The following is a 25,284-nucleotide window of genomic DNA, read 5'->3' as shown; positions in this document are numbered from 1 at the left end:
ACACCCACACTAGAACAAATTATGCTACTACACATGCCTGTGTGTGCATGCACATACACACACAGTGTAGTTGATAACAGCACATTTGATATTCTCATTTTATGTCATGCTCTGGTCAGAGCGGGGACCAGGGTCATTATTCTATCTAAGGACTTTTATTACTGCCAGCATATCCACTGCAAATTACTCTCGACTTTATTTGAATGTGCATCGAGATAATCTTTGTGTGTATGTGTGTGTCTGCATGTTCTATGTTGGCAGGGTGAATTTACTGCCTGCAATGCTAAGCACATTTCCGCCTTTGCATCTTTATGTAGATTACAGCTGTCTTAATAAAAACTAAGGAGTGTAATCAGCATCTGTAAGCTCATGTTTTGCAAAGTATAGATGAACTGCGAAGGAAGACTTCTCGTTTACAAGACGAGGGCGCTTACGTTAATCTGTTAATGTAAACATATTAGAAACGTTGCAGAGAGGGCGTGGACTACTATACTGCAATACCTGACACAAGAAACAGGAGCCGAGTCAAGGCTTTCCAAAACTAATACACATATTTTTGTTGTTGCACTCACATTCACAGTCATGACATGGAAGCTTTATAAAACTTGTTTGTTTTTGGATAAACATGCTCCAGCTTATTTAAGACAGAAGTTGTGAATACAGATGTTTTATAGCCTAAAAAAACTACTTTTTTTGTATTTTGTGTCCATGCTCCTTAAAGGTAATATTAATGGCTATTTAATGGAAAAAAGCTAACTTGAATTATTTCATTGTTATTTTACCAGCAACCTTAATATTGCATTTTTGTAACATCCTATGTTTCATGCGTTTTGTTTTTAGAGCAGCTACAGCTGGTTTGGTGTTGGTGCCAAAGTCCACATGTTGGATTTGTGACACACACACACACACACACGTGTATATTTACTCACCTTCCTCTAGTTTCTTCCGGGCCTCTTCCTCTCTCTTGGCTACTTTGGCCTTCAGCACCTCGTCCGTCTTAGCTTGAAAAGAAAGACAGCAGCGTCAGGAGCGGAGCAGAACTTCAGGAACATCATAATGGTTTTATTATGGGAAACATTTACAGCATGTTTAGATAGATTCATTGAGATATTAAGGAATTAATTATGATATATGATTATATTATATTTGTACTGAAAATGAAAAAAATATATTTAAATTTGATGATTCCATTTTAAAAAAACATATATTTGTACGCACAAGGCACAAAATCTATTTCTGTGGGAGACACTTTGATACTCATTGCAATGCAAAAAAACACCAGAGAACACATTGGATCAACAGTAAGCGTACAAATCAACAAAAATATGAATCATGCCTTTCCTCTCCTCCCCCTACCAGACAGCACCCTTCTCTGCTTTCCCTTCATACCCCTGTAAAAAGTCAGCGAGTCTTCCTGAGAGGTGTTTATCGTCTCGGCATAATGAAAAGCTTAAGAGAAAGTGAGGCTGCGGGAGTAAACACTCGTCAGGGCATTTTAAGCATCTCTCATCGTGAGCCGTGTTGTCTCGGCTCCCTTTTTCCTCCGCCTTTCCCCCTGAATAATCAAGATGTTAAGCCACATTAAAAAATATAATGCCGTGTATGGCAGGACTATCAATACTGCCTCTAAATTAATTACATTTCCGTTGCGGCGCATCATTTATTTCGCAGCGTTAAGGCCTCGGCGGAGCCATTCGCCTTTATTGCTATCTCACTTGGTTGATGAGTGAGCTATGTAAAATTGAGTCTCCAATATCATTACACTTAATGAGTTTAAACTTTGAGAGAGAGAAAAAAAACAGAGAAACAGAAGAAGAGCGAGAAGGGGGAGGAAGAGAATGAGAGCACTGCACTGTTTTGGGGAAGTTAATACAATATAAGAGTGGGTGTAAGTGTTTGTGAGCGCTTACAGAATGTTTGTGTTAGTGCACGGCTGTGGGTGTCCGGATGTGCTTTATTGTACCACTTGAGATGTGTGTTTTGTGCACACGTCTCGTTTTGTGTCCGATTGTGTGTTACACTGCAAGCAAATACATAAAAATACAACACATACATCATCTGTGTATGTGTGTGTGTGTGTGTTTGGATGCAGGAGGCCATGGGTTGTGCTCGTCTCTCTGTGACTGCGGTGCTGTTTTTGTTCAGTAATTGGCGTAGACAAAGAACCGTCACACTGCTGTTACGGCTGGTTAAGTCTGGAGGTTCCGCATCTTTACTAACAATGACTCTACATGGATGACTGAACCTTCCTCCACCTCCCTCAGCTTGTGTGTGTGTGTGTGTCTGTGTGTGGGAGCACGCCTAACCAAATCAACAGCAATCAATCTATTTCTCTTAGTTAACACAGTTTTAGTAAGAACTAAACCACGGGCTGCAGCATCCTGCATCTCTTTTGCAACTACATTCATGACTTTTCTTGTCTGTATTTGTGTGCGTACACCTGTGTGTGTGTGTGTGTGTTTTTTGTGTGTGAACTCCTCTCTGTGCTCCTCAGTTCCCTCTTTTGCTCGGGGCTACCGAGAGGCAGGTAGGAGACGGAGCGGTATCGGCGTTGAAACGGAGCGGGGAGGGAGACGGGGGGGAGAAAGAGGAGGGAAAAAAGGGATAGATGGGGGCCATGTAGGAAAAAGGAAGAACTGACAGCGAGGAACAGACAAAACAAGCAGAAATAAGAGAAAAAGCCGTGCACACAAACATGTGCACACAAACAACAGGAGTGATTTGTCGCCTCTTTTTGTTTGCATGTTTATCCTCCACCTCTATCCCTCCATCCCCCCCCCCCAACAGGTTCTCTCATCCTCTCGCTCTCTCTTCTCTCCTTCTGTTTTGCCCTCTCCCACCCCAACCCGTTTTTTTTTTTTTTCATGCTTTCTCTTCCTTCTCTTGCTCATCTCTCCAGTACACTGTGCCTGGGGGCGATAGCAGCAAATCAAACTGTTTATCCATCTCTCATCAGTGCGCAGCCTCACGGGGCTCCTGCCCCCTCAAAACAATGAAAGTAGGCCTGAGCACTGAGCCAGGGATACGATTTAATTACATCAATAAAGAGTTCTGCTTTTTAAAAAAAAAAAGATAAAGTACAAAACAATACATTACAGCAACACACTTTGCTGCACTATCATGAAAAGCCTGTTAAAATTACAGTTGCATGTAAAAAAGCCTCACAGCTGTGGCCATCTAGAAACACAGGCATGTCTGTGTGCAGGGGCCGCTTATTGGAAGTATATTTCTTGGCAACTTAGTGGCTCCAGTTCATTGTAGGATAATTCTGTGATGGACTTTTATTAAAGCGGGTAATAAACGGCCGGGTGTTGGGGAGAGGAGCGGCCTTTCACTTCATTTACACTTCGTTCAGTCTTGGCTGCAGGGGCGGAGGGAGAGGGGAGCGGTGGCAGCGGGAAGGGGCGGCGAGCGTCAGTGAAATCGCATTGTGATTATGAGTGTAATTGCAGCTCAGGGGCCCAGGGGCCATGTAGCTCTGATGGCGCTAGAAGATGTTTTATGCACAGCAACAGAGAGGAAGAAAGTGAGAAAGAGAGAAAGAGGAAGAGTGGGAGGGAAGAGGCAGGCTGCCAGCATTTTTTTCCTTACAGAATCTCCTCTTCTATCTCTTTTCTCTTCCCTTTCTTTCTTCTCCTCCTCCCCCAACATCCTCCTTCACTCCTCTCTTCCCCTCTCCTATTCTCCTCTCTTCTCTCCTGTCCTCCTCCCTTGGCAGGATTAGCTGGGTCTCGTTAGAGGGGAAATGTAATAATGCTCCCACCAGGTGGAATCGGGCCCGCTCCATTATCAGCCGGGAGATGGATGGGCCATGTAGGGCCGGCGGGGGCCACGCGCGCACGCAATTTAGATTCAATAAACTGGCAAAGCAAGACCCCCAATCTGATTTATCTCTTACACGCCGCCAATGCTTGCTGCTACGATGCTGATTCCCTATTACCACTCAGAGAAGGACTATTCATTGGATGTAAGGCACAGCAGTCAGAGAAGCTTGTCGGGGCCCCCGGGACGGCAGCAAAACAGATACAGCAGAGGGTTAATACGTTTACACACAGATAAGCAATTAAATCTAAGGCTGAGGTGAGTTATAGAGTTATTAAGGAGGGATTGGAGGGGGAGAAGGGAGGGACAGAGGGTGAGAAAAAAGAAGGAGGGAGATGTTATTCTGCACAGGAGTGTGCAGTAGCTTGGGCCTTAGGCCGCGTACAGTAAGTATTAGAAGTGAGAAAGGCTACCATATTATAGAGTTCATGAGGTGAGAGAACAACAGAAGAGCAGCAGTCTGCCCACATTGTTCAATAAACTCAATACAACACTTACAAACTAGCGATGCTGAAGACAGAGGTCAACACAACAGTTATCCACTTAGTCTATGTGCGTTTGTGAGTGAGTGTATATATGCAAGTGCATGTCTAAATGTAAGCGTGTTGGCGTAATAGGCATATTCATATCCGCCGCACACCTGACGGTGAGTGTGCAGAACATCGCATTCGACTGTGTTTGTGCATGCGTTGCGAGAGGCGCAGCGATGTTAGCGGTGCTGGAAGTGGTGGGTGTCATTCCGGTCCAGCCGCCAATCAAAGTGAATCTGAATGTCAGCAGGAGAGGAGGCGTGATAAATCAGCCTCACACCCAACGACAAACAGAATATTAGAGGCAGCGCAGCGCCATTGGAAAAATGTCCCTTCCAATCAGCCGAGCACTTTACAGTGAAGCTCAACAGCCGGGCCTCCGACCAACGCTGAATAACGGAGAGACGGATAAGACGATAAATGAATAAATAAATAAATAAGAGACAGACAGGTTGGAGGACAGGCAGACAGACAAACAGACCTGACGAATAACAGCCCTGACAGGCAGAAAGACGAGACAAAGAAACATAAGGACGCGATGGGGCAGAGAGGACAGACAGGTAGACACACTAACTGACATACTGAGAAGACAAGACAGACAGACAGAAAACTGCTGGACAGACAGACAACTAAATATTTGTGTAGCTGCAGCAACAATATCGCAATGTAAACAATGCCACAGTCCCTCTGTGAAGGAATGAAAGGCCAATTACGCCCACCACCATACAGAGTTTTTCTATGAAATACTATGATCTTAAAGATAAATAAGTGATACATTATTTAATTAGCTACATATCATATGTTGCTTTTTTTGGCATGTAACTTCAAAATAAGTGAGGAGGTCACAACATCTACATCTGTTAGTTGGCAGCCGTGAGAATAACACACACCATTATGGCTGATGTATTTGAACATTCAGGCTGACAATACCAAGACAATCAGAGTATGATGAGTGCAAAGTCATAACCAAATGACATTCAATGTCACACATGTATATTTTGGATGTTTTAGCTAGTCCCGCGTGGTATGAAGAAGGCTTCAAATGCCACAAAGAAATTATGGCTGCTTAAGAAAGACCTGGCGCCGCTTCAGGTTTTTACCAAAGAGGGTTTCAAACAAATGACCCAAACCTACACCAACATGAAGCATACAAGATCATCATGCAGCTTTTATTAAAAAGGTTGCAAATCTAACTTTACATCAAGTGTAAAGCAAACATGGATTTATGGATGGGAACTGAATTAAAGAGCTATGATTAATTGACCAGGTAACGGCAGCAGTTTCTATAAAACCAGCCTAATCAAAGATATCCCAATGCAATTTAATTTCCAATATCATTTGGCCCTAGTGCAGTGGTTCTCAACCAGTGGTCCGAGGACCCCCAGGGGGTTGAGAACCACTGCCCTGGTGGACAAGACAGACAGGACAGATGCAGTTTTACTGCACAGCTGCTCCACCAATAAGAGGAACTTCAAATTTGGTTAAATCTTTTTTAGCTGTCAGGGAGTTAAAAAATGATCTGGGATGATAAAACTGTCATTTGTCAAGTTTGAATGCAGGATGCATGAAGGTTAGAGTTACCGCTTTTCTGTGACACAGACAAAGAGAGGGACAGTGATGGACTTAAATCAGAGGCTCACTACTAGTCTTCCTGGGATCCACATCAAAGCTGGGATCACATTACAGTACATGTATGAGATAGATCAGGTCAGTAAATGTAACACTCAGATGGGGGCAAAGTTTACAGAGACAAAGTCTAGCTAAACAACTGGCCGTGCATGCGTTGTAATGATACTTTACTTACAGGTTCCATGTGAATTAGTTAAAAACTACCCAGTGAACACCACTGCATCATTCTGAACTGATAAATGTTCCTCATCTGACCCTGACCAGGGCATCTTAAGATTGATCCAGTGCTTCCTCAAGTTTCAGCTTCTTCAGGTGAAAAAAGTTGAACCATGAGACGGAAACCCACAGTATCTGATAGTGTAGAGGTTAAACGGATCATGGGAAGAAGCATCATCCGAAGCAACCACTAGGTGGCACAGCACACAGACAACACAGGCGGGAGGCTCCAGCCAGGCCTTGCTTTTATGTGTGTGTGTTTAAATGCAGGTGCCATCAAAACCAGCTCACCCAGACCTTGTAGCCGTAAAGTATAACTTGACACGGGACATATCACAAATGTACCTGCATGCTGATTGGATGGGCAGACATGAAGAGATGCAACATGAAGTAATTTAAATATTTAGCAGTAGAAATACATAAAAACCATCCAAGGGCAAACCTGCATTACAGCAGCAGATAATGTTTGACATTGTGCAAACTTGTCCTGAAGAGAGTCTCCTGACAACAACAAAAAAACACACACATGAAAGTGTTCACTAAAGTGCTGTGTATGAATCAGTGCGTCTCTGCCGTAAGAGTGAATTCCTTCAGGCAGAAGACAGGAGCCCTGAACTTGAATGATCTTTATCGCAAGCTGCTGCCCTCTGCATCTGTCATCAGGCTGATTTAACGACAAGCCATGAAATATTTACAAACTAAACAATTAGAGAGAGATATCTTACAAAATCAATCAATTATTCATCGCCAATCGTCTGAAAAAGCTTTTGTTTTGTTTCGCGGCTATATTCTGATGCTGGGGGGGTGCATCAATTAGGGCCTGTACTCCTGTGGTGTTGCGGATGCTTCAGAGAGGAGTGATCGCCCTAAATGAAGGAGCCAGATGCAAGATGCCAGCACTGCATGCTGACACAGTGTTGCGGTAGATGAGCTTGATAAAAAAATACTCTACACTATGTTATACATGAGGTCAGATGGACAATTTGAATCATTCATGTGGATGTGTGAAGAAATGAGACTTATAGCTACACGCGATATGTCAGAATCAAAACTCTGGAGTCTTGCTTACGCAACATTTGTTCTATTAATTTTTAAAACAGCCTCCTTAACTCTCGACACCTGGGCCCCATGTTTGTATTTTCCTACTCGCTACGCGATCATGCTGAGATTGCATCTGTCAAACTCAAAAGAGCTGAGGAATTAAGAAGACATTTATCTTATTGATAGGAAAAACAGGAGGTAACGCAGTCCAGAGTTCATTTTATACTACAAACTACAAAACACAGACTCATGCAATTCAAATTCATATTTTATATACAGTACGTACCAACATACGATAGATTGGATGCCAACATCTTCCTCCCTGCGGTGTATACCGTCCATTTCTACAGATATAAGGTCTTCTGCACATGCAAACATTTTCGCTTGACTCATATTTAACCAGCTGTCAAAGTTGCCACCGTAGCACTGCTTCTCCGTTCTCATTATCAAAACAACTTCAGTCAAACTGCTTCTCCAGTACCGTCACCCCCACACGCCAACACGGTCATGTAGAGGGATCTATTTTAGAGCTGAAACGATTGGTCTACCAGAAATTAAATCAGCAAAAATTTTCATAATCAATCGTCATTTTGCAAGCAATAATGACAAAACAAATGCTGGTTCCAGTCTCTCAAATGAGACGACTTCCTGCTTTTCTTTGTCGTGATAGTAGATCATTGGGTTTTGAAATTTTGTTCAGCCAAAACAAGCAATTTGAAGCCATCACCTTGGGATCTTACTTGTGAGCATTTATAACTATTTTATACATCGTCCAACGACCAACGATTAATAGAAAAAGTATTCTAGAGATCTATTGGTAATAATTATATTAGTTAATTGCTTCTACAGCTGCAACATTTAATTGATTAATCAATTAGTTGTCAACTGTTAAATTAATTAATTGGTTTGAGTAATTTTTTAAGAAACAAAAAGAAAAGTCAAAATCTGATTCCAGCTTCTTAAATGTGAATATTTTCTGGTCTCTTTACTCCTCTATGACACTAAACGGTATATCTTTGAGTTGTGGACAAAACAAGACATTAGAGGACGTCATCTTGGGCTTTGGGAAACACTGATCGACACTTTTCATCCTTTTCTGACATTTTATAAACCAAACAACTAATCGATTAATCGAGAAAATAATTGACAGATTAATCAACAATGAAAAGAATCAGTTGTAGCCCTAGTTGCTCCCCTAATCTGTAAGTAATGACTAATTACTAAAAGCTCATCCCCATAAAGACACAAAACAACTAACTGGCTAAAAAAATGTCTTGGTAGACCAAGACCCTAATGACCAATTAGTCTACTTGACCATGAGAGGACAGCCCAATAACTAGGAGCGTCATATTGTCCTGTGTGTAGCAATTCACTTAGGCAGCTTCAGTACTGAAGATCAGTACAATAATCCTCAGCTCCACGTTCCAAACCCCTCTGCATCACACAACGCCCGGATCCAGACAACACACTGGGGTCTGGGTCTTATTTCCTTTGGGCAAAAACCTTGCATAGGAGGTCTTGGGTTGAGAGCAGGTTTCATGTGGGGCAATAAGCAGCTGAGCAGTGGGGTCTTCATGATGCATGTGGGTGGCTCGGGCCCAGCACCCCAACCTACCCTTTAAACCCAAGGGCGAAAGTGTATCCCCTGACTCTGCACGCTCAGAGAGATTGAGGCCCCGGACCACGAACCTGAGAGGAAAACTGCAGAAAAGGTGGGGAGGGGCAGAGGCCTCCAGCGGTCAGGGAGATCAGAGAGGGAGGTTACTCTGAGGACCACGCACTGACTGCCATGGGCTGCACACACACATAAACACACCTGAGGAACACACACGGATGTCCACATATTCACATACTGTAAGGCATAAGAGCACATCACACACACACACACACACAAGCCTGAGGGGTAACGCCAACAACAAAGCCTCTATACCAGGTCACACAAAGTTCAACCTTGAAACCTCACTGTGGAAATATCATATGTAAATGCTCTTGCCTTTACAGTAGATATTGAAATGTTACATTAAAGTGTGCGTTAGCAGTTATTTTATTGGTTTGCTGGGAGGGTGGGCGTGCCTTTTAGATAAATACAAAAGTTCTGTCATGAGAACTTCACTGAGATGAGTGGGTAAGTGCATAACGAAGGTCTTGAGAGGGCAATCAGACCAAATCCATAATGCAGGGATCACACGGTAAAATATTAAGCATCTTGGGGCCTCTGAATGACATCTCACCCTCAACTTCAACCCTGTCATGTCTCCACATTTTCTTTCTTCCCTTTCTTTTTAAACACTCTCCTGCTTCTTTGCATCCTTTCCTATCTTGTAACCTTTGAACAAGCCTGTGTGCTAGGTGCTAGAGAAACCCCGTTTACAGACAAATCCCTTGTAGGATACTAAAAATAGGTTTAGCCCACCTTTGGCTATTCATGCCAGGCTACAAATCACACAAAGAGAGATGCTACAGCTAAACAGTGATGGCATGTTTCAAAAAAGTGTCCAGTACAGTATTGTATTTTCACGTGGAGGTTAAACATTGCATGGCTTTTGTATGAAAGGAGTAGAAAATAAGTTTGCATATGTTACTATAATCTGTTAGTAATACGCTTAGACTGGCGACAACTGTGTTTGTGTCACCCAAACAGCAAGTAGCTGTCTTTTGTGTCCAGAGCGTCTGCTCTCTCTTGTTGGCATTGGATTTTTTGAAGAAGTACACAAAGAAAATTAAATTGTTGTGCAATAAATTGTTGGTTAATGTCTGGAGGCATTCATTTAGACTATATTTATTTTTATCTAGGATGCACAGATCCAAATTTTTCAGTCCCGATAGCGATAGCTGGGCTTTGGGTATCGGCCAATGCCGAGTACCGATCCGATACCGGTGTTTAATTAATAAGCTGTATGCCTCACTGTGTGGAAGTGACTGGGATCATTATTTTATGTGTAAGGCAACATCAGGCTTTACTTAAACATTGCTTTCCTAACTTTGTAAAACAAAACATAACAAATAAATAAACATATAAATTTACTGAATTGTTATTTACTATTAAAATAATAAATCATACATCATAAACTTGGTAAAAAATCTTAAAAATTAACAAGAAATATTTACATTAATTACAATTAAGGTGTAAACACATTTTTAATGCAGCAACAAATTGGTCGAAACTTAAACAGGGATTAAAATTCCAGTATATAATATATATTATGTAAACATAGAACTGAATTTAATAGATCGGCCCCATTGTCACCGATACCCGATCCAGCTATTTGAGTCAGTATCGGTCTGATATCCAATCCGGTATCGGTGTATCCCTATTTTTATCTGGAATGTTATTTATCCAAATAAAGAGATGAGGACACATAGGGAAAAGGGAGAGCAGCTTTTCTCTGATAGGGACTAAAGCCACAAGTGTTACAACAAGAGAACATAAGGTCGCACACCCTTCAAATGGCCTTTGCTACACCACATCCATCGGCACCAAATCTGAGATCTCTCCGCCAGCTGTCGCTCCGCTCTCTCTGATGCTGAACTCTCTGTTGCTTCATGTCTCACAGCGCTCCTTGGAAAATGGGGTAAGTACTTTGCCTCTGCACGTATAAGTTCCCAGTTAAGCCGGCTTTTCTCCATCAAGGTGCTCCAGTGGTCCCACCATATATGTCTCCTGGACAGGAACTGATTACAGTTCATGCCACCCAACACCGAATGGATGAGTTGTACATTATCAGGCCATACTTAACATTAGTAATCGTGCTTACATTCATGTGATAAAGTGTCCTTATGACTGCAAGGACTAAGGCAGATTTAGTTTTAACTCCAGCAGTATTTGCTTGCAACCTTTTTACAATTTTGGTGAAATTAGAAAAATATTGAAAAAGGCAAAAAGTTCTTCCCTTTCCCAAACAAAACAATCCTAGTCAGAAACACAATTATGAGCTCAGTTCAAATAATATTGTGAGTGGTATACGGATCAAACATAAGCACTCCCTAATTGGCTTAATTCAACCCTGTCTCCTACAAAATTACGTTCCCATACAACTAAAGTGCATTATGTTTGGAGGGAAAACCGCAACAAAACTACTAAGTTAGGTCTAGGCAACAAAACCACTGGGTTAGGTTTAGTAAAAAAATTACTTTTGACTACGTTGACTTTTAGTTTCACACGGGATGAACAGCGATCTCCTGGGGGAAAGTCCAGTGTTTGTTTGAACTGTGTCATGAACTGGTCTGTTTACCTATAAAACCTTCTGTACTATTAATATTTATTTAATTTCCTATAATTACATATTATAATTATTGGTGAGTAATTAAACAAGAAGGTTGCACATTGCATCATTATTTTGCAGAAATGTCCCTCAAATTTTAGGGCCACACGGTGCAATCCCGGTTAGAATGAATTGTACATGTGCTGAAATTTCAGTGCAAAAATATGCTTGGCTAGTGTTTGTGTGTGTGTATATGCGTGTGTGTGTATCTGCTCATCTATTCCAGAGTGAATGCACTTGAGCGTGTTGTTGAATGGTGGAGAATAGGCTCTGGTTCCCCCGCTGAAAGCCTGTTGGATGCCATTGTGATGGCACACCACTGAGTGTGTGTGTGTGTCTCATGTGTGTGTAGTCGTGGTGGTGGTGGTGATGGTGGTGGTGGTGGGGGAGATGGGGCTAAGTCTATCAGGACCCCCGCACATGAAAGGTAAACTGGAGCCGCTAATCGCAGTGCTGACACAAGGAGGTTCAGGAGGGCGGCCACTTAGAAAAGAAAGGCAGGAGAGCCGGGACCCCTGGCAGCGTCAATAGGGCTCAGCACAACTGACCACATTACAGGAACAAACACACACACTGCAGAATAGACACACAAACTTGGTGGTCCCTGCCTGCTCTTTGGTGTGGACTGTGTTCATGTGCATGTAATACTTCTCCAAAAGACTGTATTCATTTTCTTTTATATCTTTTTTTTTACAAATTCTGTAGAGACACAGCCCGACGTTGCCGACAATGTATTTGAATAAAGTGTTTGATTTCTATTCTTTCTTAAAGAAATACGTGATTGAACTCCAAAATGACACACTCTGAGGGACAAGGTGACTAATGCAAGGGCCTGATAACAAGGTTCAGAAAAATGCAGGTGAGAGCGAAGGAATAAATAAAGCAAAGCGTTACAAATTTAATACAAGTTCAGGGACATATTTGGCAATTAACGCTAAAATGTCAGCCCAGGAGAAACGATGAAGGAAAGCAGAAAGACAGTATGCATGAGAGAGGGAGAGGGCAGGCTGAGAGTGGCACCAGGGAGATGGGGGAGACGGGGGAGACGGGGGAGACAGCCTGGCCGCAGGAGGAGTAGAAACAAATGGGGGGAGAGAAAGAGCGAGGGAGATCGTACAAATGACAGCCCCCCCTCGAAGGTAGTGTTGTGCACTCCCTTCTCTCTTCCCTCTTTCTCATCTCTTAATGCTTATTTTCATCACTTTGCTTAAAATATTGATAATCAATTAGCACTACGTCTGTTTTGCTACAGAATCTGTGTCACGGTCTATCACTCTGTCAGAGCCAATTCGCCGCTCATTCAAAGTTCATTTTTCCTTGGCGTCTCTGTGCCTTTGGAGGAGTCATTACGCGGGGAACATAGCCCGGGGTGCAATCACCTATTCTCTTTCATTACTGGGGAGATGGAGAAGGTGAGAGAGATTATTAGAACTTTGGAATGATCACAAAGCTCCACGCCGCCTGTCAGATCCCCCCTACGTGTAATTCATCTGGCCTCGCTGCCTCCCCCCTACACCCCCCTTCCCTCCTCCTCCCCTCCCTCATCCCTCCTCCCCCAGCCTCAGCCAGGGGTTTGGCCACAGACATTATTCATGAACATCTGCAGCGCGCTGAATATTCCACAGCCTCCGCCGTGATGAAAAGGGAGCTGCCCCTTTGACTTGAAAATTAACATGCCGGCACAGAGATTATGGACGCGCCGTTTCATTCCAAGCCGAGCTGGGCCACGCTGAGACCGGGCCCGAGCTGACGGTACGGGATGGGCTGAGCGAAGCGGGATAGACGGGACAGGTGCAGAACGTGCTCTTTGTAATGACGAGGTGTCCGTTTCGGTGGGGAAATAATCAAGTTAATAAAAGTGTTTTATTTCAAAGCAATGAAAGTGCAGGTGGTGCACAAACACGAACCGTCTACGCATCCGAACACTAAAATCAGACATTCGTAGTAGAGTTGTGATAAGGTTGCGCCAGTGGTGGACAAAAAGTCTTCAACTCCAGCGATAATCATTATCTCAGGTAAAATTTAACACACATAATCACTGCAAAATCAAGTGCTCTGATTAATGTGAGAAGGGCTGAAACATGTATTTGTCTGTAATACAATGCAATTCAAAATTTCAAAGTGGGGCTGCAACTACTATATATTTTCATCATCGATTAATCCTCACATTGGAGAAGCTGGGAACAGACTTCTTCAATTATCAAATTAGTCGCCAATTAATTCCCTGTTGACCGATTGATTGATTAATCATTGCGGCTCTATTTCAAAGACTGGTGGTAAACCTGGAGCACAGCTAAAATACCTCCTCGTAAACATCTCATTGCACCCTCTCACCTCTGTGCATCTCTCTCTTTCATTCCCTCCTGGGCGTCTCCACATGAAAGCTCAGCCCGAGAATGGAGACTCTTCCTCTCTCACACCAGGAGCACCACCGCTGCTGGAGAGGAGCCAAGCATCCTCGCTCTGCCCCCCCCCTCTCTCATGTCTATGTGTAGTGTCCCTCGTAAAACTCCCTGTGTCCTCATAGACACTCAGTGGACAGTGGCGTGCAACACAGAGAAATAATTATATGTAAAAGGAAAACTCACAAGTGCAATAATCATGTGATCTGACACACTCATACTGTTCACAAAGCTATACAAAATAAAATAAAACAACTTTATGCTCTGTTTGCGTCTACAGTAATGTCAATGAGTACTTTGATTCATAGACGTGTCCCCCTGTGTTTGAATGAGAGGCAAAGATTTAAAGGATGGTTCAAATTATGAATAATATGGCCCCTTATTATCCTAGTTTTTGCATAATGACAATCTATTTAAAACGGTGTCTCTTACGTACCTCTCCTTTACAAGAGGCACCGCTCCACACAATTCATACCCATCCTTACAATATCATATAGATGCACACTATTATAAGGTCTTCCTACAGTTGCAGCCGTCTGAGATTTGCATAATGGTGTGGTGTAAGATACGTTTACCTTCCAAGAGTTAATTGGCAGGTAAACCATTCACATTAAAAACTAGAATTACTACTTCATGGTCGTATGCCTCCGCCAACCAAGTTGCAGTTTACATCCATACCTGTCCAAAATGTCACCACTTCATTATTTTATCCTATTAAACATTTGTGTAAAATTGTCATAATTAGAATATGAATTTTTGAGTTATGGCCAAAAACGTGTTTTGTGAGATCACAGTGATCTTTGACCAGCAAAATCTAATCAGTTCATCCTTAAGTCCAAGTGCGAGTACGTACGGACGGTCAGACGGACAATCCAAAAACATAATGCCTCCGGTCACGGCTATCGCTGACGGGGAGGCATATAAAATGATAAAAAACACTATTTCACAATTACTACCAAGAATGTCAAATCAATCTCCTCACAGTAATTTAAAAAACATATACTACATATATGGTATATATTATATACTATATATATGTGTGTGTGGATACAGGACAAACAACAGACATGGTAAGAAAGAAGGAGAATACAAGCAGACAGACGTACTGTGAAGAGAGACAGAGAAGGGGAGAAAATAGACTTTAATGCTTGTGAAAAGGGGAGCAGTTGGAGGGTTCTGACAACGGGCTGGAGCGGGACTTTGCGCTGCCTCTTGTTGATTGTAAATGGCAGGGCAAGTTTACTCTGGCAGTTGGAGCCAAAATGGAGTCTGACAGCTTTGTCAGGGAGTTTGAGCGGCTCAGTGGCAGGGCAGGAATCGGGATGATTCCCTCCCTTTCATCTCCAAATCGCCGATGTACGCTCGTGAAACCTCCGTGGTAATAAAAAAAAAAAACAAAAAAAAAAAAAAAGGGGAAAAAGAAAACCAGCCTGGCATAGTTTGGGGATGACAAGCGATTTTTTCTGAACACTTGTCAAAATGGAACAGAGAGATAAAAAAAGAGGAGGAAAAGAATGAGAAATAAAAAAAGGCAGACCAAAGTCGGAAAGAGTTGGATGCAGAACAAACATGTCAGAAGATGTTAACACTCTCTCCAAAAGACAACAATATTAACAATACTAGCACTCATTCCCACCTTTTCCTCTCTTTGTAAATTATTCTACAACATATCGCTGCATTACAACCCACTCAAGATCTCGACCTCTGGGTTTCCGCTATATATTATTCTGGACGTTTCTGCAACCTTTGCCTCCATATGAGATTTCTTTCATAACTAAAAATATGAACACTGGCAGCAACTTTATGTGCACTCCCGGCCTATTTATGTTCCCTTTTCATTTCATAAACAGTCCTCTTCTCAAACTCTACTTTTCTTAGGGAGAGGAGACAGCTAAGGAACGTAAAGACGAGTCTATAGCGTGTGTTTGAGAGGAGGGATTGACAGAATAAAGGCAGCTTTACTAGCACTGCTTTGTACTGTTACACTCCCATAGCTTTATCCCTGTGATCCCTTCTACCTCTATCTGCTTGCCTCGTTTTTTCTTTTTTTCAATTTACAGGATTTGTTTCTGTGTGTCTGACAGCGAGGAGGATGAGGTATAAAATTAATCTTTATCCCGGTTTTGTTGTGTTTCCTCCTCCTTGACAATGCATGTCAGTAATTAGCCGGCCAGTTTGGTTCCAGGCTTTTCAGTGGGTGTCTCCATTTGCCAACTTTCGCCTTTTGTTCTTGCCACACAATACCGCCCACTCGCCCTCGGTGTCTCTCTCCCTCTCTCTCCTCTCCGCCTCACACCCACACAGGGCGTTACACAATCTATCCAAATGTGCTTCGCTTTAAAACCCCATTACTTAGCCCCTGTTGTTTCGTTCAACACAATTAAAAGAACAGGCCCTTCATGAGAACTCGGAGAGCCTCGCTCATTCACGCCCTCCCCTCCTCTCCTTCGCTCTCTCTTCTTCTGTGGTTCAGCGTTGGCCGAGGAGTTGCTGTGAACAGGCCAGCTTAGTTCCCCTAATTCCTTGGGTTTTGTTTGCATATAGGCTTAGTTTGGCTCCATTTGAAACTACTCAATGCCATGCCTCATCCCCTGGCTGTAACCAGACCAGTGAGCAACTTTAAAGATCGGTCAGCCAAATGGAAACAGAGAAGTCCACACACACACAGACACACACATAGCTGAAGAACCCGACAAGGTTAAAGGGCGCTGGCATTGTTATCTCTCTAAGTACTGACACACTTCAAAAGGGTGAAAAACTTGAAGGCTTCTCCAGTAATGACTACCTGGTCGGGCTCTGGCAGAGGGTCTGGTGGTAATTTCAGGCTCTGGCCTTCCACACAAGCGTGTAAGCCCTGCAGGACGGTCTTAGTTCAAAAGAAAGTCAGGTAAATGAGAGACAAGGCTACTGGTCAGTAATAATGACCACGAGGTCGCTGACAGGGAGGTGTCAAGAGGGAATTGACATCTCTCAGAATTATCCCTCAAGTCTAAAATAATGACATCTCTCTTGAGGTTTGTGCAACAACTACTGCATGCAGAACTGGACTGACCACTCACTCACTCACTCACTCAAAAATATATTAAATTAACATTTTTAGAATTCAGGCCCAAGTGGATTCATCAACCAGTTGACTGACAGAAAGCTAACCAGCAACTAGGGATGTCACGATACCAGAAATTTAGTAGTCGATACGAATGCCAGTAAAATTCCACAATTCTCAATATCCAATTCAATACCAAGGTAAAAAAACAAAACAATAAATCCCATATACTTCAACATACACTCCTTTATTACAGTTTGCATACTGGGTTTTGCTAATTTATTATTAATTCCTGACAATCCGCCTCAAGTTCCTCGCCAAAAACAAACGTCATAATTTATCTTTGCCCAATACTCATTTTTACTGAACAGAGATTGAACACATCATAATATAACTCAATGCAACCTCCGTATGTTAGCCGTGAGCTCCGTTATTTACCAAAGCAAGATTGTGTCGCCTACCGGCTGTTAACAGCTGATGTTACTAGCTCTCCTCCTGCCAACCTCAACACTAATTTGTGGTTTACAATGTAGCATCATCAAGGACATTTTCCATCATTCCCAGGATGACGGAATGCTGTTAGTCACAAGCCCTGATCCCCGGTACCCACGGTTCTGTATATAAAAAAAGTACTTTCATGTTTTCAAAATTTCGGCATCAACTTGGTACCGAAGTATCAGTTCTTGTGACATCCCTTCCGGCAACTATTTTGATAATGATTAACCATTTCAGTCTTTTTCTATCTTTTTCCTTTCAGCAAAAATACCAAACATGTCCTGGATCCAGCTTCTCCAAAGCTGCTTTTCTTTGTCTTATGTTATATTTAAACGTAATCTCTTTGGGTTTTGGACTGTGGGTTGTACAAAACAAGCAATTTGAAGATGTCACCTCTTGGGCTTTTATTACATTTTTCACTGTCTTCTGACATTTTGCAGACTGAAACAACTAATTAATACAGAATGTACTCAGTAGATTATTCGATAATGAAAATCATTAGTTCAAGCCCGAAAGTCTGCCAAACTATTTTCCAGAATTTTTTTTGGCATGATCATTTCTGGCATCTAATGTCTTAGTTGAGTTTAACATTGTATTGTGTTCAATTTTAAAATCTAAATGGTCTTCCAAACCACATCCATTAACATTGAAGGCCAAATTAATCTCTTTCTAACAACAATGATGCAAAACTCATTGATGAATATCTAATTAAAAACACTGAAGTTTACTTTGCTAAACACTGTACAGTTTTCAAAACCATGAATATCTTATTTGATTATGTTTAACATTTACTCAGCACAAATTAAAGCAATCAACCTAATGCTAGGTCATTGTGTTTCTAGTTAAATGCCTTAATGGAGTTATGTCATGCAGCAGGCACACACAGGCCTGTATTTAGCCGGTGGTGTCTGTCTTTGTTGCAAAGCGGAGAGGAGGTCGACCCTGCCCACCAAATGACAAGTGTGAGACTCTTGGAGTCGTCTCAAGTAGACAGCTCTATAATTCACACTGGAGAAGACTTTTAAGATCTAACATGCACAATGGCTTTAAAGTGCACCAGGACGCTGTTAAGTTGTGTGTATGCGTGTCTGACAGTGAGCAAACAGCAGCACAAAGGACATACAATCATTTAAATGTACTGTGTCTTCAGACGTATCATTAACATTTATCATCAGACGTTTTGAGCCATGTTTTTCCCCTGTTGCATCACAGTCCACAAAAGTTAATTAACTCAACCTCTGACCAATAACGTGGTTATAAAATCAAGGTTTAACTCGGCTGTACTGAGGAGCTAATAGCACTCGAACATCAGTGAAGACACCAGTGATGGCTTGTATTAATCATTTGACCATTTGCAAATCGGGCCACCCTGCTCAAGCTTACCACTTAATCAAGTTAATTAATAAAAACAACCCTTTCCTAATAGGATAATACCAGATCTATATATTAATTTGATGAATTATGCATGAGAGCGGGAATTGTTTAGGGGAGGGTTTTAATTATTGTGACTGTTAATTTTCATAGTTATCTAAACTGCACCAACTGGTGTAGCTTAGGAGAATGTTAATGCATAAGAGTTGTGTTTTCCAGTCTATATAACTACCCCAGACGCACGCACACACACACACACACACACACACACACACTCCCCTGTTTGTGATCATATGTTCATGTACCCCTCAGTGGGGGCTGATATTGATCTTTCTTTAAACCCCCCCTGTACCACAGTCAGATAGGGGCGCAAAACTGGCTTAAAACCCACTAATTACATCAGCGCTGAAAAGAAATCATTGATCAACAGCATTATGGGAAATTACACTGCCCCCCAAAACTGGATCAAAGTGAATGAAGTGGATTAGCGGGGGTTTCACTGGGGCTCTGCAGACGGGAGATGGGATTATCACCCCTGGACACACACACACACACACACACACACACCTCATTAAGACGATACAGTAGTATGTTACAGGACTTATATGATGCACACACACACATGATTTTGTTGTTCACAGTTGTATACAAAACTGTATCTGCTGACTTTGGCTAACTTGAGCGTCATCCGTCAATGTCACACCATTCAAACACGCATGTTTCACATGCTGTATTATAACAATTATATCAACAAAATGTTCTACACAACAAAATAACCGTTTTATAATGCAGTCCTGGCCCAATGTGAGGGGGCCTCATGTCCAGGACCTGTGGAGGGGTCCACTGGGGGAATGAATAAAAGAAAGGGGCCCCTGCTGGTTCATCTGGCCATCTATTGGTGCCCCGAGACCGCCGTAATCTGTTTCCCCCGTTCCACCAGCCCCACCACTGGCCCCTTAGGGCTCCCGGCCTGCTGCTAGGGGACCCCTTCACGTGTAATTAACAGTTCCCAAGATACAACACACACACACAAACATACAAAAGAAAAATTGTGGTGCTTTACAGAGCAGTGATTATGTTTACATGGCCGGCAATATTTCCCCGATATTAACTCAATTAAGACAATTAAGTCAATTTGCCATGTACTGAGCTTGTTCTGATCATTGGTGATGTTCAAATTTTATTAAAGGATATTTGATTCATGAATACACCTTAATACAGCTACCACTGCAACAACATGACTTTGAATACTGGAGGGAAACAGTGATGTTTTAATGTAATATGGAGCGGGAATCTTGGGTCTATTAATGAGCACTCGAACCTGAGAGCAACCCAAAACAACAACTGGCCAACTTAACCGCTCCTTTTAGGGGTTAAATGCCTTGTTCATGCTGGCAAACAAAGCAACGTATCCTCATACAATAGTTCGTATGATATCTTACGCAAAGATATTCCTCATGTTTGGTGCGTTTTCATACGAATGTCCAGCAACGCATGACGAATGTCTAACAACACGTGACGAATGTCCAGCAAAACGTGACACAAACACGTGCCAATTTCTGCTCGTTACATGCATATACAGTAGTCTTTTCAAAATAAACTTCCGTCTTCACAGGAAACAACTTGGTTAGGTTTAGACAACAAAACTACTTTGTTGGGTTTAGGAAAATATCATGGTTTGGGTTCAAATGACACTGGAAGTGTTGTAACTTAAATAAGGAAGTTACGTGACAAATAAATCAACGTTGACATCTGGTTTCACACGGGGTACGAACACCAGTCTCCTGGGTGAAAATTCATTGTTTTTTGACCCTCCCGTCCACTCCGACCTCCTACCTACGTGGTGTTTGTCGCTCTTTATACTTCCTGTTTCAGGAATACTTGGATTACATATTAACTGAAGTCATGGGATATATATACGAATAATATACTTTTCGAAGGTGTAGCTACGAACAATGTATGAGAACAGCCTGAACAAGGAGATGATTGGGACAAGGTCATGAGCAGCACCATATTTTGAAAGGGAAATTACGCTTCCTGGCTTAAAGACTGATCCAATCAGCTGCAAAGTGATTCTGGCCAATGCCAAACGACAATGCAACTCACCAAAGTAAATGCCTGCTGCACCTCATTAGACCAGTTACACGCTGTATAATCATTGCACTGTCTTGAAAATACTATAATTACCAACACAACTTAATTGTTATGAAGGAAGTTTTCACAGTAAACACTTAAAAGTTTAAGGGGGTGTTAGTCCTGCTTTAATTTCCAGAAGCATCTGTGTGACTTAACAAAACAGGAAAACCCAATGGTTGGATGAACAAACACAATCTCCAGTAAACAAAACAACCTACAGGTACATAATTCTTGCAGTTGCAGCCAGTTTGTTACTGAGAGCTCTAAAAACTCTCTACAAAGGCAGAGAGCAGCACTCACTGAGACACAGCAAGCTGCCACTTAGTACAAAGTTAGCTACATCAACTCCACTTGTACTTACATTGTGCCCCAATCTACTTACACTGGCAAATCCAGGGCTTACATTACACTGAAATAAGCAGCGGATATTGGCAGAATGGGCTTACCCAGGCATTGTTTTAACTGGGTTTTTCTGAGGGAATTTTCTGGCCTACTAAACATTGAGGACAAAAATAAAGTAGTTGTTGTTGGCCACTGTCTTCAGGAGAAGGAGTTCAGGGGGATTCAGGGGGGGAGTGTTAAGATGATTTGTAGGCCTTTTCTCCTATCAGATCATCTAAAATGTGAGTGATTACACCGGTAATCAGCTGCAAGCCGACACTGGCACAGTCTGTGTTCAGGAGATAAAGGGCGAGAGACAGAGTTAAGAATGGAGAGAGAGAGACCTGTGAGAGAGACAACAGAACGAGGGAGGAGAGGAGGAAGAAGGTGGCAGATTACTTCTCAATATCATCACATGCGAGGACGACCATTCTCCCTCTCCTTCAGCTTTTCTCTCTCTCTCTCCCTCATACACTCTTTCTATTCAGAGATCCATTTGTGCTTGGCCAAACAAATAGCTGACACCGCCTCATCAAAGCTTTGGATTGGCAGCCCGGGCCAAGTGGGGCTGTTGACAAGCGAGGGCAGTGAAAGCAGAGGAGGAGAGGAAAAGAGCAAGACGGAAAGAGAGACAACAGAAATCCCTGCTGTAATTCCCCAAACTGTAATCCACTGGGTTTAATGGCATATGTGTGTGTGTGGGGATTATACATTTATCATCAATGCTCATCCTTGCTCTCATACTGGTGTGTGTGTGTGTGTGTGAGGAGAAAAGCCAGCTTGTATAGACGGCCCAACAATGCCGGCTGAGGGATTTAAACCCTCGCTCTCTATCATATAACCACATATCCTGGCCAATTCAGAATAACGACTAGCCTATTCATTGCGGCTGATCCCACCGATTAGTCCTGATCTGGAGACACCCCCCAACACACACACACACAAACACACACACACACTCTTCCCCTCACCTCTACCACTTGTCAAACATGCTGTACATTTTGTCAAAACGGAGGATCCCCTTGTTACTGTGTGTCACGACTCATCTGTTTCTCACTGTTAGTGAGGTCCCAGCAGGGGTAATCAAGACCTTTTTGTAAGTACATAAACTCTATCAACTCAAGGTCAAAGGTCATACCTGGTTCTGTAAAACCCCCGGCAGGTTTTAACACGGAACGGGGATTTAAAGGTTCGTCACGATTAGACAACAAGATTACACATCTAATTCACTACTGCAGCTCAACTAATCTCAGATAGATTTCACGGAGATCACATAGAGATACATACAGAGAGGTGTTTCCCTCGTTGATATAAATGGGGTGGACAAAATAATAGAAACTCCTGTCAGTATAACGCAATAGATCATAAAGCTGAATGAACACCTCTCTAAAACAGTTTCAACACAAACTGAACATTATAACCTTCATGAAGTTGGGTGTATTGCAGGACCGTTGTGTTAGAGTGCATTAGTTAAGCTACCCGAGTGTACATTTTGTGGGAAAAGATTTATCTCTTAAACAAAAACTCTACTACCTCCCTGATTTGAACGCTTTAGGGCAGAAGGCAACAATTAAAGGACTATAAAGTCATGAAGATACTGTGTTCATTTAAGCATTTCTTCAGGATTAGGCTGCAGACAGACAGTAGCGCTGTGTGAAGAAAGACGCCCGTCATTCATTTGAATTAGGAACCTGCCAACGCAGAGAGCTCCGACAAAACAAAAAATGCAGAACCTGCCTCAAAGAAGTTTGACCTGGCTCAACTTTTATCACCATGCAACTGCACATTCCTGGTAGATTACTTTGTAACATGAACGCCGTATTTCAACTGTTTACCTCCCGACTGCCACGACAAAAGATAACTTTCCAGAGCAGTAAAATCCTTCCTCATAATATTATAAAAAGCTGCGCAGTGTTTTGATGTCTGATAAGCGTTCATACTCATCAGTCTATTCAGCCTAATCTAACCAAACCAGATCTATTCTATACTTAAGAAACTGAACGTCTCACCGGTAGCTGCAACAACACGCCCCCACAAACGCAGCAGTTTTCGATCTGAATGGCCACTTAACTCCTTTTGAATAGTGACATAGTGATATTGAGTTCTATCGTAAAAGGTTTTGACGTGATATGAATGACTGCTTTGATTGTTATCTTGCTTGCTTAAAGATACTGGAAAAAAAAATGCCGCTGCACACTTGAATGTCTGACGGATCCATTGGAGGACAGCACCACTTGAACAGAAGTGAACAACTATCGAAGATCTGATTATAATCATTTATTACAAAATGCTCAACTGAATAAATCCCTGGTGAAGGTCTTTTAGACCAAAACCTTGTATTAAATGAATAATCCAGCAGTAAGCAGACAAGTTTCCACTTGTATTAAAGATGATTTCTATTCTATGGGATCAGCGCAACAGTTCAACAGACAACCCATGACCTTTCAGGTATGCGACTGTCACTATTACTGCTAGGCCACTTGTGGAGCCTGGATCTGGACTCTAACGTGTCCACAAAGCCGCAGATCAAGACAGGTTTATTCTGAGAATGAACAGAGCTGATCGCATCAGCCTGCTGCAGCCTGGATCGGCTTTGGGCTTCGTCCATTGGCTCGAAAAAAGACATGAATGAAATGAATCAAACCGAGAGAGACAGATTAGCCTTTGATAACAAGAAATAATGTTCAAAACATCAGAAAAACATACTTTCACCGTCGGCAGACACAGGCCCGGACATCTTTCTTTTAAGCTGACACACACTAATTCATATTGCACAGACTCTCACACAAATGTACATTTACTGAACATGTGTCCTGCAGATGTAGTGGCTATGAAAAAGGCCCTGTTCTGTGTGTGTATATGAGAGAGAGAAAGAGTGAGTGAGGGAAACGTGGAGAGACAAGAAATACCTGAAGAATCCAAATATATGAGCAGCAGAAAGAAGGGAAATTAAATGAACATTAATTCTCCCGCAGCAATTCCCCACTTCTCAGCACGAGGAGATGAAAGAGGAGCAATGTACTTTCTGATATTTATTTCTCCTTAAACACACAGCTGGAGTTCTGGTCTGGGAAGACGGGGCCCTGGTTGGGAGGGACGGGTACCCCCTTATTGCCTGGTTTACTAATTAGGCAGAAATATGCAAGATTGAGCCAATGGAGGATTAATTAACTGTTTATTTCTCTTCACTCCTCCATTGGAAACACCAGGTTTGGGCTGAGGGATGCAGAGGGAGAGAGAGAGAGAGAGAGAGGAAGAAAGCGTTGGGTGCGGCATTTTGGACAAATCAGACGGGTGTTAATGTGTGTGTGTGCATGGCTGTGTGCGTGTGGCCTACTGTAAATAATGTGGCAGTGCCGCCCTTTTGAATGAGCGTGGGTGGATGTCTCTGTCATCGGCCCCCTGCGCCACACAGACGAGGGCTGTTTGAGTTGTTATGTCTGAGTGTGGACAGCACATGCAATGCCAAGACTGAATGAAAAAGACATGACAGGATACTGTAAGGGAACAGAGACATTTGAAGGAAGGGGACATAAGCACTAATACAGTATGTATTGGGAGGAAGTGACCACATGCAATCACAGTCAATAGAATCCGCCAGCTCTCTAGCGACACTGCAGTAATAGAGTCAAACTGTTAAACTTGTAGTGAAAGTATGAATGTTTGGGTTAATCATGGTCAGAAATCACCCCATATGACCAACTAGGTAGTCTGCGTGAATATGAAAGTTATTCTCAAAACACCAATGTGAAATTGATTATGACACAGACTTTGAAAAAATAAAAGTTCTTGTCCAACCTCCACAGTCCAAGCTGTTGTGTAACCTGCATTACTTATTATCTTAAGATTATAAATCAACAAACTTGTAATCCATGATTGATTTCTTGCATCGTAATCAAATAAAAACCCATAATTTAATAAAAATATGAAACACATGACATTGTAAAAGTGGAATT

General features: G+C 42.3%; 1 protein-coding gene across 2 annotated transcripts in view; it reads right to left on the bottom strand.

Annotated features, from left to right (window-relative positions):
- The window catches only part of rsrc1 (arginine/serine-rich coiled-coil 1), a 132,545-nt gene that overhangs the window by 24,305 nt on the left and 82,956 nt on the right, over positions 1-25,284 (bottom strand). For both annotated transcript variants that reach the window (XM_037775641.1, XM_037775642.1), the window contains exon 7: positions 930-1,001. In XM_037775641.1, the coding sequence (XP_037631569.1) occupies positions 930-1,001 (72 nt within the window). The remainder of the gene's footprint in view (positions 1-929; positions 1,002-25,284) is intronic.

Source organism: Sebastes umbrosus, chromosome 7 (genome assembly GCF_015220745.1).
Source record: "Sebastes umbrosus isolate fSebUmb1 chromosome 7, fSebUmb1.pri, whole genome shotgun sequence".
Lineage (NCBI taxonomy): Eukaryota > Metazoa > Chordata > Actinopteri > Perciformes > Sebastidae > Sebastes > Sebastes umbrosus.
The sequence above is the reverse complement of the archived record's forward strand: the minus strand, read 5'-3'. Positions and strand labels throughout refer to the sequence as shown.